The sequence below is a fragment of the Raphanus sativus genome, chromosome 4, assembly GCF_000801105.2.
Source record: "Raphanus sativus cultivar WK10039 chromosome 4, ASM80110v3, whole genome shotgun sequence".
Taxonomy (NCBI): Eukaryota; Viridiplantae; Streptophyta; class Magnoliopsida; order Brassicales; family Brassicaceae; genus Raphanus; species Raphanus sativus.
In genome coordinates, this window is record NC_079514.1 from 1,548,968 (window position 1) to 1,567,517 (window position 18,550).

General features: G+C 35.3%; 2 protein-coding genes and 1 pseudogene across 2 annotated transcripts; 2 read left to right on the top strand and 1 right to left on the bottom strand.

Moving 5' to 3' along the window:
- Positions 1-8,659: 8,659 nt before the first annotated feature.
- LOC108832174 (uncharacterized) lies at positions 8,660-9,821 on the top strand. Its single transcript, XM_018605672.2, has one exon. The coding sequence runs from the start codon at positions 8,959-8,961 to the stop codon at positions 9,625-9,627; it is 669 nt and encodes a 222-aa protein (XP_018461174.1). The 5' UTR covers positions 8,660-8,958; the 3' UTR covers positions 9,628-9,821.
- A 3,203-nt stretch (positions 9,822-13,024) lies between these two features.
- Positions 13,025-14,327, bottom strand: LOC108832173 (bifunctional dihydrofolate reductase-thymidylate synthase 2-like; annotated as a pseudogene).
- LOC108832172 (phosphatidylinositol/phosphatidylcholine transfer protein SFH1-like) lies at positions 14,314-15,972 on the top strand. Its single transcript, XM_018605671.2, has 7 exons — positions 14,314-14,336; positions 14,445-14,544; positions 14,653-14,742; positions 14,830-14,962; positions 15,050-15,426; positions 15,681-15,757; positions 15,846-15,972. The coding sequence occupies exons 1-7, from the start codon at positions 14,314-14,316 to the stop codon at positions 15,970-15,972; spliced, it is 927 nt and encodes a 308-aa protein (XP_018461173.2).
- The last annotated feature ends 2,578 nt before the right edge of the window (positions 15,973-18,550 follow it).

Sequence of the window (18,550 nt, forward strand, 5' to 3'; positions counted from 1 at the left end):
TATCACAGTGTAGCTGAACACCTTCTTGATCAACACCCAACTCGGATACAAGTCCTTGTACCCATACTGCTTCCCTAGCTGCTTCTCCAAGTGCCATGTATTCAGCTTCAGTGGTTGACATCGCTACAATACCTTGTTGTACCGATCTCCAGCAAATAGGTGCTTCTGCAAGAGTAAATACATACCCCGTAGTTGACCTGCTATTATCAAGGTCTCCACCATAATCTGAATCCACGAAGCCAATAACTGAATCCTGCACTTCTCCACCAAACATAAGCCCATAGTCACTTGTACCTCGCAAGTATCTTAGGATCCACTTCACAGCATCCCAATGTCTCCTCCCAGGATTCGACATGTACTTACTGACTTGACTAACTGTTTGTGCTAGATCCGGTCTTGTACACACCATTGCATACATCAAACAACCAACTGCGCTAGCATAAGGAACCTCCGCCATATTTTTGAGTTCTTCAGCAGACTTTGGACTTTGCTCTGCTGTAAGTATGAAGTGCTTCGCCAATGGTGTAGAGACTGGTTTTGAATTCGACATATCAAAACGTTCTAACACCTTCTCAATGTAGCTCTTCTGAGAAAGCCATAACCTCTTAGAGCTTCTATCCCTGCGAATCTCCATTCCAAGAATCTTCTTTGCAGCACCAAGATCCTTCATCTCAAACTCTCGTCCCAATAACCCTTTCAAACGATTTATGTCATCCATATCGTTTGCAGCAATGAGCATATCATCAACATATAACAGCAGGAATATGGGAGAATGGTCAAGGGACTTGACATACACACAGCAATCGTACTCGCACCTTTGATAGCCTATTTTCATCATATATGAATCAAACCGTTTGTACCACTGTCTTGGAGCCTGCTTCAAACCGTATAAAGACTTCTTCAATCTACAAACCAGATGCTCTTCTCCAGGCTTAACCAAACCTTCAGGTTGCTCCATATATATTTCCTCCTCCAACTCTCCATGAAGGAAGGCCGTTTTCACGTCCATCTGCTCAAGATGCAGATCCCAAACAGCTACCAACCCCAACACAGCTCGTATGGAAGTGTGTCGTACTACCGGCGAGAATATCTCGTCGTAGTCTATTCCTTTCTTCTGCGAGTACCCTTTTGCCACTACTCTGGACTTGAACTTCTTAGGTTCTTTCACAGACATCCCTTCCTTCTTCTTGTAGATCCACTTGCAGCCAATTGCTCTCTTCCCTTCAGGTAACTCCACAAGATCCCAAGTCTCGTTCTTATCCAGACTTACTGCCTCTTCCGTCATAGAACCAATCCATTCATCCCTCTCATTGCTATTAATAGCTTCATGATAGGTGGTAGGATCATCCATCTCGACCATAAGAGCATAGTTGACCATGTCTTCAAACCCGAACCTGACTGGAGCCTTTATTGCACGTTTTGGTCTTCTAGAAACCAAACTCTCCTCTGTTTCACGTTGAACCTCTTTCTGTGTCACTTCCACAGATCGCTCATCACTAACTTCATCTGGTTTAGCTGCACCAGACTCCTCCTGAGTAACTTCAGAATCCGTGATAGTCTCAATGGTCACAGGCACTCGGTCTGATATCGCCTGCTGCACCATATACTGCTCGTCAAAGACCACATCTCGACTAAACACCCTTTTCCTTGCCTCAGGATCCCATAACTTGAATCCTTTAACACCTTTCTCAAAGCCTAGAAAAATGCACTTCTTGGATTTCGAATCCAGCTTTGATCTTTCATCTCCTGCAACTAGCATGTAAGCTGGACATCCAAATATCCTCAAGTTTGATAGATCAATATCTACCCCAGTCCACACCTCTTCTGCGACCTTTCCTTCTAAGGAACTTCTTGGCGATCTATTGATGAGATAGACTGCCATGTTTACTGCTTCCGCCCAGAACTGCTTTGCTAACCCTGCATTCAACCTCAAACACCTTGCTTTCTCTGCAATCGAACGGTTCATTCTTTCAACGACACCGTTTTGCTAGGTGTTTTACGCACTGTAAAGTGCCTCTGAATGCCATGCTCCGCACAAAACTTCTGGAACTTCCCGTCAGTATACTCTGTGCCATTATCCGATCTCAAGTACTTCACCTTTCTCTCCGTCTGATTTTCTACTTCAGCTTTCCAAACCTTGAAGTTTTCGAACACCTCAGATTTCTGCTTCATGAAGTACACCCAAACCTTCTTAGAGAAGTCATCGATGAATAAAACGAAGTATCTTGATCCTCCCATAGATTGCACCCGAGTTGGCCCCCACACATCAGAATGGACATAGTCAATAAGACCTTTTGTCGTGTGTTGGCCCGTCTTAAAAGATACCTTGGACTGTTTTCCCATCACACAGAACTTGCAAAACTCCATCTTGCAATCCTTCAACCCGTCCAGAAGACCCCTTCTCAAGAGCTCTTTCAAACCGTGTTCCCCAATGTGGCCCATACGCATATGCCACAAGGTTGTACACTCCGACTCAGAAACTGCAGCTGCAGCACCACCTACAACCACGTTCCCTATCAACCGATATACGCTTCCAGCTGTCATCTGTCCCTTCATCACCATCATAGAACCTTTGAAAACCTTCAATACTTCATCATCATCTGATTTGTACTTGAAGCCGTTTCTATGTAGCAACCCCAGAGATATCAGATTCTTCTTCATGACTGGTATGTGTCTGACATCAGTTAATGTCCTGATAGTCCCATCATACATCCGAAACTTGACTTGTCCAATGCCCACAACACCACACGCCTTGTCATCCGCAAGTCGAACAGAGCCCATGTTTCCAGCCTTGTACGTTTCAAACCACTCCCTGTTAGGGGTCATGTGGAATGAAGCGCCTGTATCCATTATCCAGGTATCCGAGTGATCACCTGACGTAACAGCAAGCATATCCGAATCAGCTGATCCTTCCGAGTCTTCCACCTTCTGAACCATGTTTGCAGAGTTCGACGTCTCCTTCGAATTCTGCCATTTGTCCGGACAGTCTCTCCTATAGTGGCCAGGCTTGCCACACCTATAGCAGACTACTTTCTTCCCGAACTTTGACTTTGACCTTTTCTTGCTAGTATCATCCTGCTGCTTCCCCCGCTGCCTTCCTCTATCCTGACTGACATACAGCCCGTCACCTTGAGAGTTGTCACCCACGCATGTATTCTGCCTTCTCTCATGGTGAGAGAGTAGTGCTGCAGAAACTGTCTCCAGCTTTATGGTCGTTTTATCGACTGTTAGAGCTGTTAACAACGTCTCATATTGAGGAGGCAGAGAACACAGCAAGATCATGGCTTGATCTTCTCCTCAATCTTCACATCCACACGAACCAGATCCCCGATGATTTGATTGAAGTTGTTGACGTGTGCAACCAGATCCCCGCTCTCAGACATCTTCAAACCGAACAACCTCTGCTTGAGGTATAGTTTGCTAGATAACGATTTTGACATATACATCTTTTCCAACTTATCCCACATCTCCTTACAAGTTGTGAGGTCCATCACCTGATGTGTTATGTCATCCGACAAACAGAGTCGAATCGTTGAGACGGCCTTATCCTGCATCTCTTCCCAATCATCCTGATCCATCGCTTCCGGTTTCGTCTCCAACAGAGACTTCTTCATCCCTTGCTGCGTAAGCAAGTCCTTAACACGCCGTTGCCACAGACCGAAATTTCCCTTCCCATCGAATCTTGGAACATCGAACTTAAGAGAACTTCCTCCGGTCATCCTTTAGGGTTCGCAACCTAAAGCTCTGATACCACTTGTTGTGAACAGCCGTCGTTTAGGTTAGAAGAAGAATAGAGAAGAAAACGTATTGAGGCAAATACCCGTTTAGGGTTTCTTATTAATGATGTGATAATAATTTACAAACCCTTAGACCCATATTTATACAGCCTCAAAAAACCCGATTTCCTTTTCCCAATAGAAATAGTAACTTTCCTAAACCGAAAAGGCATACCGTACCGCGGGGGCCTGCGGCCCCCGCACCCCCAGATGTCAACCTTGATAACGAGTGTCAGCCGACCCACGAGTGCTGGGCATTTTACTGGTACAACAGAGATTTAAGACACACAGATGCAACAGCTGTTGTTATATCTGTCTCTAATGAGTCTTTGCTTAGTATAACTGGCACCCAGTTGTGTTGTCCACAGAAACTGTGGGAGCTGAGCCCTAGATCAGCCAAACATGAGTAAAGACAATAGTTAGAGTCATAAGACTGAGAAGCCAACAATCATATTAGAGTATTTTTACCATGGTATAGAATTTGCATCATATTTGTTAGGAAGCCCATTAGCGACCCATTTGACGTTCCAGTTTCGGTGGTCCAGTTTTTGGTAAAAGCTGGTTTACTGGTATGAGTTTCCTTCTCAATGGCACTCGCTGCTCCTGATCTATCAGCAGGGTTCTTTGTCTTCTCATCTGCCATCTAAGACCTGGAAAGCAAACGAATAGTAAGCAACTTGTGATTCACATTCCAAACAGATACCGTACCAGATATATGAAGACATACACAACTCCAAAATTACCTGAGGTCACAGAACCGGTGCTGAGCTACTGGAAAACAGCAGACATACCTTGTATTAGAGATATGATGGGCCGGAAGATGTGTATCTTACAGAACAAGATTGTGAAGCCTGTGAAATCCATGAAGATCATCAAGACTAAAATGAAATACTTGAAGATCAAGTTAATCTCAAGATATTCTTAGAATATTTATATTAATAGTTTAGGAAAGTTAGCATTATATATTCCTAACATTATGTTAATGTTAGCGATATATATATGCCTCTTGTATATATTCTCATATTGATCACAACACAATAATATATTCATATTATATTCTATTTTATATGGTATCAGAGCAGTCGATTTTTTAGGGATCAAAATTAAAGCATCCGCAAGTTTTAAGATTTGATGATGCTCATCATTGTTGGTGTTGGCGATGCTAAAGAAAATGATGGTGATACCGACGATGAAGATGACGTTACCACATATGTTTTGAGTTTTCGTTTTTTTTTTAATCTAAGTTAGTGGTACGAATTTTTATAATTATTTTAGGTGTTACGTTTTCAAGTTCAATAGGTTTATTAATATGGTTTTGAGTTCATGTGTCCTTAGTTAAAGTCAAAATATCATGGGTTGATGTCTAAGAGTTCATTCGAAGATTCTTTAGAGGAAGTGGGTTTCACATGGTTATTTTTTATCTAAGATTTTCTATAGTTTAGAATTTCTTAAGATGTTTGTTTTTTCCATAGTTTGAAAATTTTTTTGGTTATAGTTTAATTATTACGGAAGAGTTTTAGTTATGCTCATGTTTTTAAGTTTAGTCCAAATTACGGACTGTCTGAGATAGGATGATTGTTTCCGGAGCTGCAGTTGCGCCCATAGGATGTATTCTCATTGTCAAGACCAAAGAAGAGCTGAAGTTTTCATCCTCCTTGTCTACGTTGAAGTCTATTTCCGGAGGAACCTACTGATTTGTTTTCCTCGATATAGTGTCCACGACATACGTGGTCTGTTCTGTGATTGTAGATTTGTGTGTTGCATCCCACATTTGTCGTGCGGGAGAGTATTAGAGATATGATGGGCCGGAAGATGTGTATCTTACGGACCAAGATTGTGAAGCCTGTGAAACCCATGAAGATCATCAAGACTAAAAAGAAATACTTGAAGATCAAGTTAATCTCAAGATATTCTTAGATTATTTATATTAATAGTTTAGGAAAGTTAGCATTATCTATTCCTAACATTATGTTAATGTTAGCGATATATATATGCCTCTTGTATTCTCATATTGATCACAACACAATAACATATTCATATTATATTCTATTTTACACCTTGTTTCTGGTTTGACGATGATGATGGCTTTGAAGATTCTGAACTGAAGAGCGGTGAAGGGGGAGGAGCAGGAGCACCAGGTGGACCTTTTGCAGGAGCACTAGCAGGTTTTCCTGATGTATTCCATACAGGTCCCAAGGGGTAATGACTTTTCACATAACCCCTTAAACCAGGTACGTAAGGTTCGTTCAAGGCATATTAGCCCATTACACATGATTAGCGTCTTTGTTACGGTACTCCACCAAAACCCTTAGACAGAACATGGAGATCACAGATTTTTAAAATGTACAAAGAGCATCAAACAGCAATCTAAATAAGTAATATTTTAACAATTTCTGTATTCATAAAAAAATCTTTCCTGGCTACGCATTTCGCACATATGAGATAACAGTCTTTTCCATGTGTGCAACAAGTAGACCATGAGAAGAAACATCTGAAAGATAAAATGATCGATGTGCTAGAGAAGAACCTAGGCCTAGCACCAATAGATGTGGAGGCAATCAACGATACATAGATTTGATAATACTTCGTTTAGCTCAATATTGTACATAGAGGCAAAGGGAAGGATGAAAAAGGAAATAAAGTTTGGCAGATTGCTTTAGGGTCAGGGTTTAAGTGTAATAGTGCGGTTAGGGTGGCTCTACGCACAATGTCAAGGCTTATACAAATATTCAATGGGAACATTGCATTGGTAGATATCCGGTTACGTTTGATTCTGATTCAGCTATGTCAGAGGCTCATGTCATGCAACCAAAACGGTCGGTCCTAATTGGCGTCGTTTACTCTCTTTAGTTCTAATAATATGATGGCTACGATGTTTTCTCTGTTCGTGATAAATAAATAATACATTGGTGTTCTAGTATTCGATTGTTTTATTTCTTATATGAAGTTTATAACCGCAGATACATGTGAATTATATGACGTCATATCGTGAAACAACGTCATGCTACATTATAAGAAATTAACTCAGCAGTGGATTAGGCCACTAATGTGTGGATAATGCGTCACTAGAACCATATACTGCAGAATCAAATAAAAGCTACTTAGCCTGGACCATATATATATGACTTTTCTTTTTCTTTCTTTGCAAGGGACCATGCGTTATATGACTTTCTCTACCTTTTCACTTTGAAATTTGTATTAAACGCCAAAAATCTTTAAAAGAAAAGAAGAGAAGAGAAGAGACCATTTTGGTTTTGGATGATACAAATTCTACAAAACAAATGGATAATCTAATGAAATTAGAGAGTTTTATCAACTTAACCAGCAGCCACAAAAAGTTTATATAGTTGAGTCAAAAACTCTTCAAAGGAGATATTGATTGCATTGATTTTAGAAGATGTGGTCTTTCATGTTATGGAAAAGCAAATTTAAAGTTCAAAAATTATTAAAGAGAGACGAAAAGGGTAAAATGTTGAGCATGTCTTAGTGAAGAAGGAAATCACTATCATTAAGTGTTCCATATGTATTGCCAAATGGACTTTCTGCTAGAAGATAATCATATATATTGGCATTAAATCTGCATAATTTGTGGAATGTATATCCTAATGTTTTTAATATATTTTCGCGGGATATTAACCTTTTTTGGTCTGTGAATGAGTTATGTTATGTGATCATTATATTAAATATAAACTCATGAAGGTTTATCTCTTTAAATCTAGTATATTTTGTTTTATTTGATTCTTTTACTAACACTTGCATATAATTCTATACAGAATTTAATGTCTTTTTAATAACTTTTTTGGTGACGGTGTTACTGGAATTCGTATTATAAAGTTTTTTAATTAGAAACAAGAAAAAGGGCTTTAAATATTGTCTTTTTGTTTTGACTTTAAAGAGTTAAAATTGCATTAGACCATCAATTCAAGTTTTATTATCACTTTAGACTATACATTGAAACAGCTAAACCGTTCAGAACAACAATTAACGAGAGGAGCTCTTTGCATTCAAGACATAATGGCGTTTCAGCTTCTTTATATTTTATCTTTAAAGAGTAGCAAAGTGAGTGTTCCAAAAAAAAAAAGTAGCAAAGTGAAAAACAGGAAAGGTTATCACTGTTAATTTGCTTTTCTTATCGACTAAACTTTAATAAAGCTTCTGAATATAATCAACCGAAATAACCTCCCTAACTATATAAGTTACTGTTGGGTAAGAAATTAACTAGAACCTAAGACTCATAAATATAAAACTCCTGGTTTCTTTAATTTCCCTATATTGTTTGTGTTTTGTGTTCTATTAAGTCAAATATCAGAAATTATATTGATCATTTTGAACCCTTAAATTAGAATACAAGTGAACATAACATTTCTTAACTAACCAAAAAACAATTATTATAGTTTAGACTTGCATGTGGATGTAGTTAGACATAGAAATATTATCATATTTATAAGAAAACTTAAAAGATTGATTGCCTACATATTCATTCAAGTGTTTGGAATTAGAAGAAAATAAACTTCACATCTTATATAAAAGTGTATAACCAAAAGTAATTGTATGTCTGAAGAAGATCGAATAAATGATCAAAGCAGAGCAGGGAATAAGAAGAAGATGTGATTAGTCATGGCCTTATGGGCGATGAACAAAATAGCAAGGACAACTTTTGGGAGCACTGAGAATAATGTTGTGGATAAAATAGAAAACCATTAAAAACTATTATGATGGTCACAATTTAAGATAAGAAAAAATGTGAAATTTATTTCCATGTTTTTCCAGAAAAAGTTATTGCAATAATTATTATTGAGTAGTCTATGAAATAAAGTGCAATTAAAAAATATTGAAAATAATTATTCCATGGTCTATAAATAAGAATGAAACCAACACGAAACCAACAAGATACAACAAACCTAAGAAGAAGAAGAAAACATATAAAAACAGAGATATTCAACAAAGATTCCTCAGTTTTTCTTCTTCTCTGTTTGTCATTGTTCACCATGACTATTTTTCTTCTTCCTCTGTTTCATTTATTGGTAGAAAATGTCTCTGCGTCTCACTTCTTTTCTGAAACTCTCACTTCTTTCTAGTGACCTTAAATTACTAACTACACACATACAATCCCTTTGATACAAAAAAAAAGAACTTTCCTTGTTTTTTTCTTTCTGTTTTGTAGTACTGAAAAAATATCACAATGGACTCGGTTCAGTTTCAACACTTAAAGATGAAGAAACCGAGAGGAATCTTGAACTTCCAAACGATAAAATCATTCAAAAGTTTATTCAGACTCATTGAACTGATTCTTCTTTTAATCTTGATCTCCAAACTCTCTTTCCCTTCAGGGAGACTCTCCACTGACATTTTCAGGGAAGCAACAGAGTTTCTCGTTAGCCAGAGATTCGTTTTCTTCATCGGGAACGCAATTGTAATTACTCTTTTTGCGATATCAAGACGATACAACTCAGCTCACGAGCCTGTCTCAAAGACAACAGAAGCTGTAAGCAACGATCTTTACCAAGAGTTTCTTCACGAGAGTGAGAAGAAGAGGTCCGAAGTTTATGAGAACACGAAAACGGAACAGCCTAAGAAGCCGAGTGGAGTGAAAAGGGTTAGTTTCGAGAGAAGCCAAACGCAGAAAGCGTTTGAGGTGGTTCATCCGTTCGAGAGTACATGTGGTGGGAAAATCATGAAGAGGTATGAGTCGGAGAAGCATCTGAGGATTTGTGATTCGGACAAGAAAGTAGTGGTGAGAGCTAAGAAAGCAGAAGATAGAATGAGCAACGAACAGTTTAGGACAAAGATTGAAGCCTTCATCGCTAGGCAAAAGAGGATTCAGAAGGATGAAGAACACTTGATAATCTAGCTCATCTTTTGTTTCTGAATGTTTTCTTTCTTTCTTCTGGTTATAAACTTGGATATGCTCTGTTTCCAAACATTTCATAATGTTGTAGCTTTGCCTTAGTAAAACTATGTATCTTAAGTCCTAACGTTTGTAAACCTTTAGCGTTATTTAAGTAAATAATACAAATGATATGGGATCTTATCTTTACTTTTTAATAGATATGAATTAAATTAAGAGAAATAATATCTTCTTTTTTTTTGCATTCAAATTCTCATGTTAAAACTTAAACTCTTAAACTGATTAATGTTATTAGCACCTTTAGTGAATTTTATATATAATTAAAAATAAATTGTATATCAATAATATTAAATTTATATATTATATTAGATAATTGACCATAATCTAACATGATGAAATTGTCAAAATAAAAACATATATATTTTTTAAAAAATAATTAACTATTATATAGATTGTATTGTTGTCGAGAAATAATATTTTTTATTTATACAAATTAAAAAATGAAGATATAAAATAATTTAAAGTTAAATATTAATCAAGCAAAAAATTGGGTAAAGATATTTTCTAAAATATTTAAAAATTTAACACAATAATAAATATATATTCTGATGAAAAACTTTGACATATATAAATAATTTAGTGTTTAATTTAAAATTTTTGAAAATATAAATAATAAAATCATAGTGGTTTTTGAGTTAATAAAATATAAACTAAAAATTATGATCCAATGTGTGGATAAAACACTTAATCTGTGATACTAGTGGCGGAATCACATTGTATGAGATGGAGCATCTGACCCCAATAACTTTTCAAAATTTTAATGTAAAATATTGAATAAGCTCAAAATGCCCCCATGTTTAGCAAATATACTCCTAATTCATTGAACAAGTTTACTTACTCCCTAGGGAAAAAATTGTCTGCCTCCGCCCATGTATGATACCCCTAAAAAAGTCACGACAAAAATAAAGAAAGAAATACAGTAATACACTATGATCCAAGTTCAAAAAAAGAAACACTATGATCCATGTAAAGAAAATAAAGAAAACATATGTCAGCTCAATTTTTAAGAAATTAACTATGTTAAGATAAATGTTATTTTAAATCTCAAATATTGTTCTTGACTTATTGGATCTTTTTTGATATGGTTGAGCTTTCTCGGTTTTTCAATAAATGAGCTTTTGGAAGAAGAAAACTCTCTACATAAGCACGTCTTTCAAACTTTACAACGACTTCGTCTGAAGAATGTGGAATTCACAGGCCGAGGATCGATGTGGGCATATACTGACAATGACGGTGGAACGTTAAATACTGATCACAAGGGCTGAATCTCGAGTACACGCTATTAACACGCCTCGAGTTTAGATTTTTATGTGATACAGAGAATGTGGTTAGTTTACACAGTTACACTAGTCGATAAACGAATATTCGTTGTACTAGTTGGTTCTTAATCGAGAGAGAACAGATATAAAGTAAATAGAAAAGCACATAAACGATGTTTCTAAATGCTGGATACCGTTATTTAGGGTTGTGTATAAAGGGAATAAAATACATTATAGAGGGAATTGTTGGTATTATATATGTTCTCACGTCATCGGTCTTGGTCTCATTGTTAATTTTCAAAAATCCAATAACTTATTTATCTCCATGCAACAATAGCATATTTGCTATTGACAAGCCAACACGAGTATTGATTCTTTGATACTTGAACTAGCTATTAAAGAAGCAAACACTTTATTATTTGTTAGCATAAACCTCAAGCACATATGCTCAACACAAGTGTATCTTGGTCTCAGATTTATTAGGTATATCGGATATATATGCTTGAGGTTTATGCTAACATATGAATTACGTAACACTTAATTCCAAACATGCATGTCCGGCGACAAAATTGGTAAATTCTGAAGAATACTGATTTATACAAGAATTTTGTTTTTGTTTTTTACTGAGCGAGAAACGAAGAAAAGTATTTCTTTCTATTATCAATTGTTTTTTCCTATTTAATCCTTTGATAAAAAATTGTTTTTTTCCTATTTTTTATTATTAATTGTTATAAAAACAACTTTTCTTCACGACTTCTTTGTTATTAATTTTAGTGATTGTTTTTATATTATTTCACTAACTTTTAACACTGGAAAACATAATACCATCCTATAATATTTTATAAAGCTAACGCACTCGACGATATAAAATTCTAATTATTGTTTTAAGATTGATAATATAAATAAAAAATATGATTTCCTTTGAGAAACTACGTCAGAAAGTATCTGACGTATAGGAACCAATATCTGGAAAGGTGCAAGAGACAAGATATGCTCGATCGGATAAGAAAAGATCGATGCATACCTACAGTATCTAATGAGAATGACTAATACACGTGAGATCGACAGGAGCCTGTAAGGAACCAATTAAATCTTATAATATAGAAAATTATTAGTTTGTTTACTCTACTTTTATACGTTTTACGCATGTGATTAGTAGATTATTATAAATTCCTTTCACTCTATTATGAAAAAGTAGCATGAATTTTGGTTTATTATCTTATTTTATATTACATACACCGTGAGGTAATAGACACCATTTGAACTTGGTCTAGTTTGTAAAGATATTTTTTCTTTACAATATATATATATCTTATACCAAAAAAATTAAGTTCGAATGTGAATTTCTATTTCCTAGTCATCATATAAATTATAAAATGACAAAAATGTAAAAAAGGTATCCAATAATTCAAGAGATATATGCATATATATCATACACGACATGTCAAAATTGAGGAAGCAGAATATGTGCCATATGAAACGTATTGTCTATTTTAGGGTTAGCACGAACCATTCATTAGCTGCCATTCAACATGCATAGACAAAACATCACTCGAATCTTTCCTTTAGCATAATTTATCATCTATTATTAACCGAATCAATTAACCTCCTCTCACCAGAATTTTCTAGATATTTTGTTGGATGAAATATAAATACCTTTTGGATATTTGATGTAGACTATCTAAATTAAACGAAGATCTATTTTCAGCGTTTAGTGATTTGAAAACTATTGATAAAAAGCTGATTACTAACTTTTACTAAGCTGAACGGTGATAAGTGTCAAGGATTATGGAAACAAATATTAAACTCTCACGAAGTTTAAATAAAAGAAACGTCACATACAAGAAACACCTTATTTCCGTGGGAACAATCTCCACTATCAACTGTTCTCTTGTCTATAAACCAACTGCTTAGCACTTGGCAGTGTGATTAGGTTTAGATGCATATCAATTCTATATCTTAAAAATCTTATCATACAAAGAAAACTAAACCTTCTTGGATGTCAAGGAACTCCAAAAGGTTCAACATCATCACATGAAAGATTTTGATTTAAATTTTAATTAGCAAATCCAGAACTCTGTCTTTGGTCTAAACCGCCATTTTCATATCTATTTTCTTGTGAGGATCATAGACAAAAGAACCTATATGTTTCTTCTCTGGATTTATCTTCAAAACCTGTAAAGAGTCCAAATATAATAAGGATATAGTTGAAATGAACTAACAGTTGGAAGCTTATGCATTCATCAAAGATCATGTGTGGATATAAACTCACAGGAAAAGGTTTTGGCGGGTTCTCAAGTTGCTCTTGTAGAGGCCTAACATGTTTCTTGTAAACATGAGCATACCACATACATGAGCGAGGATGCATGTAAGAAGTGAGTATGAAGCAATTTTAAACGGTACACCAAGACTGATATCAGCCGAGCGCTGATACATTTGAAACGAAAGCTCTCCATTTGCAACATAAAACTTAGCAAACATGTGCCAAGGAGGAAGTGCCATCAGCTTAAGGTCAGAAGGATTCCAAGCTGACATTATTATCCGGCGATCATCAGGACTGTTTTTGATCTTGTTAACTACATCGAAGAGCTGATCAAACCCTTGGCCAGTATAATCAGCATGCATATCTGTGTACCTGTAGGAGATACTTAACAAAATGGCTAAACAGATAGAAGAAAAAATGTGTTGCTAAAACTCAGAGAAGCGACTGACTTAGCACCGACTGACTCAGACTCAGACATGCAGAACTATCAACCGCGGGAATAAACGTATAACATTCAGTGCGCGTATCAATCTCAGTTAAGTGGATAGCTTCACATCTCAGCCCGTTCAACGACTCACTCAAGACCTCACCACCTCCTATCACAAACACCTTTCCGATAGAGAGACTATACGGAGGTCCAGCTAATAACTCTAGCGCAGAATCTTTGCTTCTGCACGTTACAACGTTCTCTGTGTTGCCTATGTCGAAACCACCGCTTGAACGAGTTAAGACAACGTTGATGCGACAAGAGAGCAGCTTATACTTTGCGGGAATGGAGTCCCACGTTTTCCTACCCTTTACAACAGCGTTCTTCTTGGTGGAATCAGAAGTGGTTAAGGTTAAGTCCTTGAAGAATTTGAGATCGGTAGGCAGAGTCCAGGTAAGCTCTCTGAGGCTCTGAGGCCATTGTCAAGGTCGAGACTTTTAATAGGTTTGCCAATGGTGATGGTTTGGGAGAAAAATTACACAGCCACTTCTGAGACAAAGGCAGAGAATGAACACAAATAGAAGTTGTCAACAACATAGGAAGCAGAACAAAAAACAAGTCAAATAAAACAGAGTTCCGCTGACCGATTTAAGTTTAAGTTTGAGTTCCATTACTTCCATATGAACAGGTTGGATCCGCTGAGGTATATGTAGTTTGATCCCAGTCATTAGTATAGCATCTTCCCAAAGACTATTGTAAGTTCTGTTTCGAAACTTAAATGTTCTTTAGTTTTTTTTTGTATTGTAAACAGTGAGTTACCAGAGTTCTTTGGAGGCGCTTGCACTTGTGAAGACAAAGGAGGTTGTATGCGCACTGACAAAGGTCCATGGAATGATCCTGAGGTTCTCAAGGTAATTAGCAATTCACATATATATTCCCTAGCTAGGCGCTAAAATTTAAATAAACTAAACTATTTTTCTTGAATCTGATAAATACAACATATTTTAAAATGAAATCAGGTGGCTATAAACCGCGAAGCTAAGTGCGCACCTATTTCGGAAGATGAACACGAGCATGTTGACCAAGGAAGATCAGTTTCAGTTTCTAAAGTAAGCTAAAGGAGAACAGTACATTTTAAAGCAGCTAATTAGTAATCTAATGTAAGCTTGTACTGAAGTTACCCATTAACTCCACAGTGTGTTGAGAAAAACAATAAGAAAATGGATGAAGACATTGCGCATGGGAAGCAAATTGCAACCATTGTCAAGTCCATTGATGTGACATGGCCTGCAAAAAATCAGAAAGCCGAAAATTTTCCTATCTCCAAAAGTATATATATATATATATCTTCTCATATTTAGCTCAAATTTTTTTAAACATGTTTCTTCCATACCCACTAAATTAAAGTTTGTGTAGGGTTAGAGTGTAACGTGAGGAAGGGGGCACCGAAGAAAGAGGGTGGATCACTTGTGGGAGGGGTCATGGCCTTTGTGATGGGAATTGTTGCAATGGTTAGACTATCGAAAGACGTTCCAAAACTCACCGAGGCTGTTATATATGGAGACTCAGTTTGTTATGAAGAATCTAGGTCCAAGAAAACTAAAGTTCAATTTGCAACACCAGTCTCGAGTTCTGAGTATATGTTGATGATGAAACGTATGGCTGCGCTGGAAGAAAAGTGCATGTTCCTTGATTTGAAACCGGCTGATATGGAATCTGAAAAGGAGGAGAAACTTCAGACCGCGCTTAACCGTGTTCAAGTGCTTGAGCAAGAGTTGACTCAGACAAAGAAGGTAAGACAAACTCTAAACTACCAATAATGTCCCTAGCAATTATACTATATATTAACAAGGGTTTACTTGTAATTAATTACCTATTCTAATTACCCTAGCTAGATTCATGTATATCTCTGTATACACTAATTAACCTTGTAGAGTATATATATATATATATGAGTCTAGCTAGAGTAATTAGAATATGTATAAAATAACAAATCAACATATTAATCAGTATAATGACTGAATTTGGGTTCTTCTTTTCGGTTTAGGCTTTACAGGAAACTCTCATGAGCCAGAAGGAGATTCTGGCATACATTGAGAAAAAAAAAAGAAGAAGAAGAAGCTGGTAAGAACAAAATATTCACAAACACATATCATTTACCATCCCACATTATTGTTTCTATTCATAACTATAATGTGTTAAATTTTTGCAGTTTTTTCGGTTCTAAATGTGCAAAGATAAAGAAGATGATATCACAAAACAAGAGGCTGGATCAGAGAAAGTTTGTTTGTATATTTTGTTTTTCAAATGAGAAACATGTTCATCTGAAAAACAACTGAGTTGATCATTTATTTAAAGTGATAACTGTTTGTATTTTTTGCCTGTGGCATCGTTTGTGTGTGTGTTTTTCTAATTTCCCAAGTACTTGTGATTTGTATGGACGAGAATACAGGACAATATACGTTAGATTGTATTTGTATTGTAATAACCGCATGTAACATAATAAGTCCCAGCATTTATATTTTTGAGTGCGATGTATCTTTGGATTGTAGGGTCTGTTGTTTGGTTTTGTGATCGCAAAAGATAGAACACAATTTTGATTTTTGTTTTCCTTTTTTGCCTTTGCCTTCATTACTTCCTTTGGTCCTCTCTCTTTCGTTGTCTCCACTTAAAGATTATTTATTTGTACCCTCCATGATATTTTGCGGATCATATTTTTCTTCCAACATATACTTTGTCCTTATGTTAAAGAAAGCACCATGTCCATATATATATCTATATATATAACTAGATATCTAAACTAGTCTTGTACTGTTGCCAAACCAACTTGGTTTCTAGTGATAACAACGAAAGGAGGGTGTATAGATTAGATATATTAACCAAATCAATCAATTGATGTTCAACTAACTTAGCCTTCTATCTTTTTGGAACTAATTTAGCCCTCTATCTCCAAACTTTATACGTTAATTATTGGAGATATTCATTGTTAAAGATAGTGAAATACACAAAGGAGTTGAAACACAGAAGATGACATGAATGCTTCATACCATTTGTTACCTTCAAAGGCCAAAAGATGTTATCGTCAGTAGCCACTGTGAAAAAAAAATGTACTTTGGGAGTAAAATATTCAATTAAACGTAAATCAAAATTGTAATCAAGTGAACCGTGAACGTGTTATAAATGGACACACATGTACTTGCTCAGATACTTTTGAGGTTTTCGGAGAGACGTTTGTCAAAATCGGAGTGACATCATTATCAATGATAGAAAGTTTCAATTATTAGGTACCTTGTTGTTTCAAAATTTAAACCTAATTTCTTAGGATCTCGTGATTCATTTTCGATTGTGTAGCTTCACTGTTAAAAAGCATGTAGAGTGAATGTGTTTGGTGAAATTCATGCAACATCGTTTTTGGGAACTGGGCTAGATCAGTGGATCTCTTCCACACATTTCCTAAAATATTATTATTCTTTTTAAGTACAGTAATGGTAAAGGTTTGATCGTAAATTATTTTTTTGTTAGAAATTTTACAAGTACTCTATTAATTTTGTAAAGGTATGATTAAGTCGGTGGAAATACATTAATTATCATATTCTGTACAAGTACTTTACTAATTTTAAGCAGAACGTTATTCTCCAACAAAAATAGTTGATTTCACGTTAACCTGCCATCTTTCAAAACACTATAAGCATCTAAATAAATAATTAATACGTTATTTTTCCTGAAACTGGAGAATAAGAAGAAAATGGAACAGCTGTGTTGAGTCTGGAGACTTCTCTTCCCAACCTCACATGTCCATCTAACCTTTTTCTTCGTCTGATGCCTACTTACAAATGTTTTTTTCTATTTTACTCTAAGCATAGATTCCTTTACATATGTTTCTAATATATTTTCTTTTAAAAAATATTTCTGACTTTTCAGATTTGTTTATTCAGTATTGATGGTATTCTATTTTTTAAATAAAATTGTTCATAGATTTTTCAGACAGATTCTGGCTTTAATGGGTTAAAATGATAAATAAATAAAAGTACATTCTACGAATATTATTAATTTTCTTTCTTTTTGTCGTTACATGAGTATGTGGTTTACTTAAGAAAATTCGACAAATAAATAAGTTATCTTTTGCTGATAAAAAAAAAGTTATCTTTTTTTGGTGAAAATAAATAAATAAATAAATAATAGATAAGTTATCTCTTTTCCATCAACTCAATGTTTTACTTTTAGGAATAAGAAAAGGAAAGTTTGCATTTGCATTCTTCTTTGAAAAAAAGAATCTGTAGTTTGTTATTTATTTTTTTTCCTCGTAAGAAATCACAGTTACTGTTAAACCAAAAAACTAGGAAAGTTTAACTATTCTAGACTAGTGTTTAACCAAAGTTTAGAGGTCCACTTAACCATCTTTATATATCAAAAGATATACCATACTAAGATTTAGGCTTATAAACTTTATGAATAAACAAAAGGCTATATATGACGGCATAATTTTGGATTTGAGCTAAAACATAAATTAATTATAGTATTTATCATTGGTGAAGTTTATACTGGCATAATTTAAATGTAAAACACGTTCATCAGTTTTTTTTTTTTGCTGAACTTTTGTTGAAGTTTCTCCAACTTCTCTTTTAATAAAGAGAAGATTAAATTATAAAGTAGTATTTTTTTCTCTAAATATTGCCGACTTGTGTAGATACTTCTTTGGGCTTATTGCAAAAGTGACTCAAAACTTGAATTCAAACAGAAAACTAACATTTTCTTTTGACTCTTTTTTTTTTGAGTTTTTAACCCCACATCTGCATTTTATCTACGAAAATGCCATTAACCTTTTTTTTTTTTTCGAAAATGGCTTCTTTACTGTCTCAACCTCATTTTCTTCAAGTATTTACAATATTGCCACTGCCATGAATAGTGGGAACAACC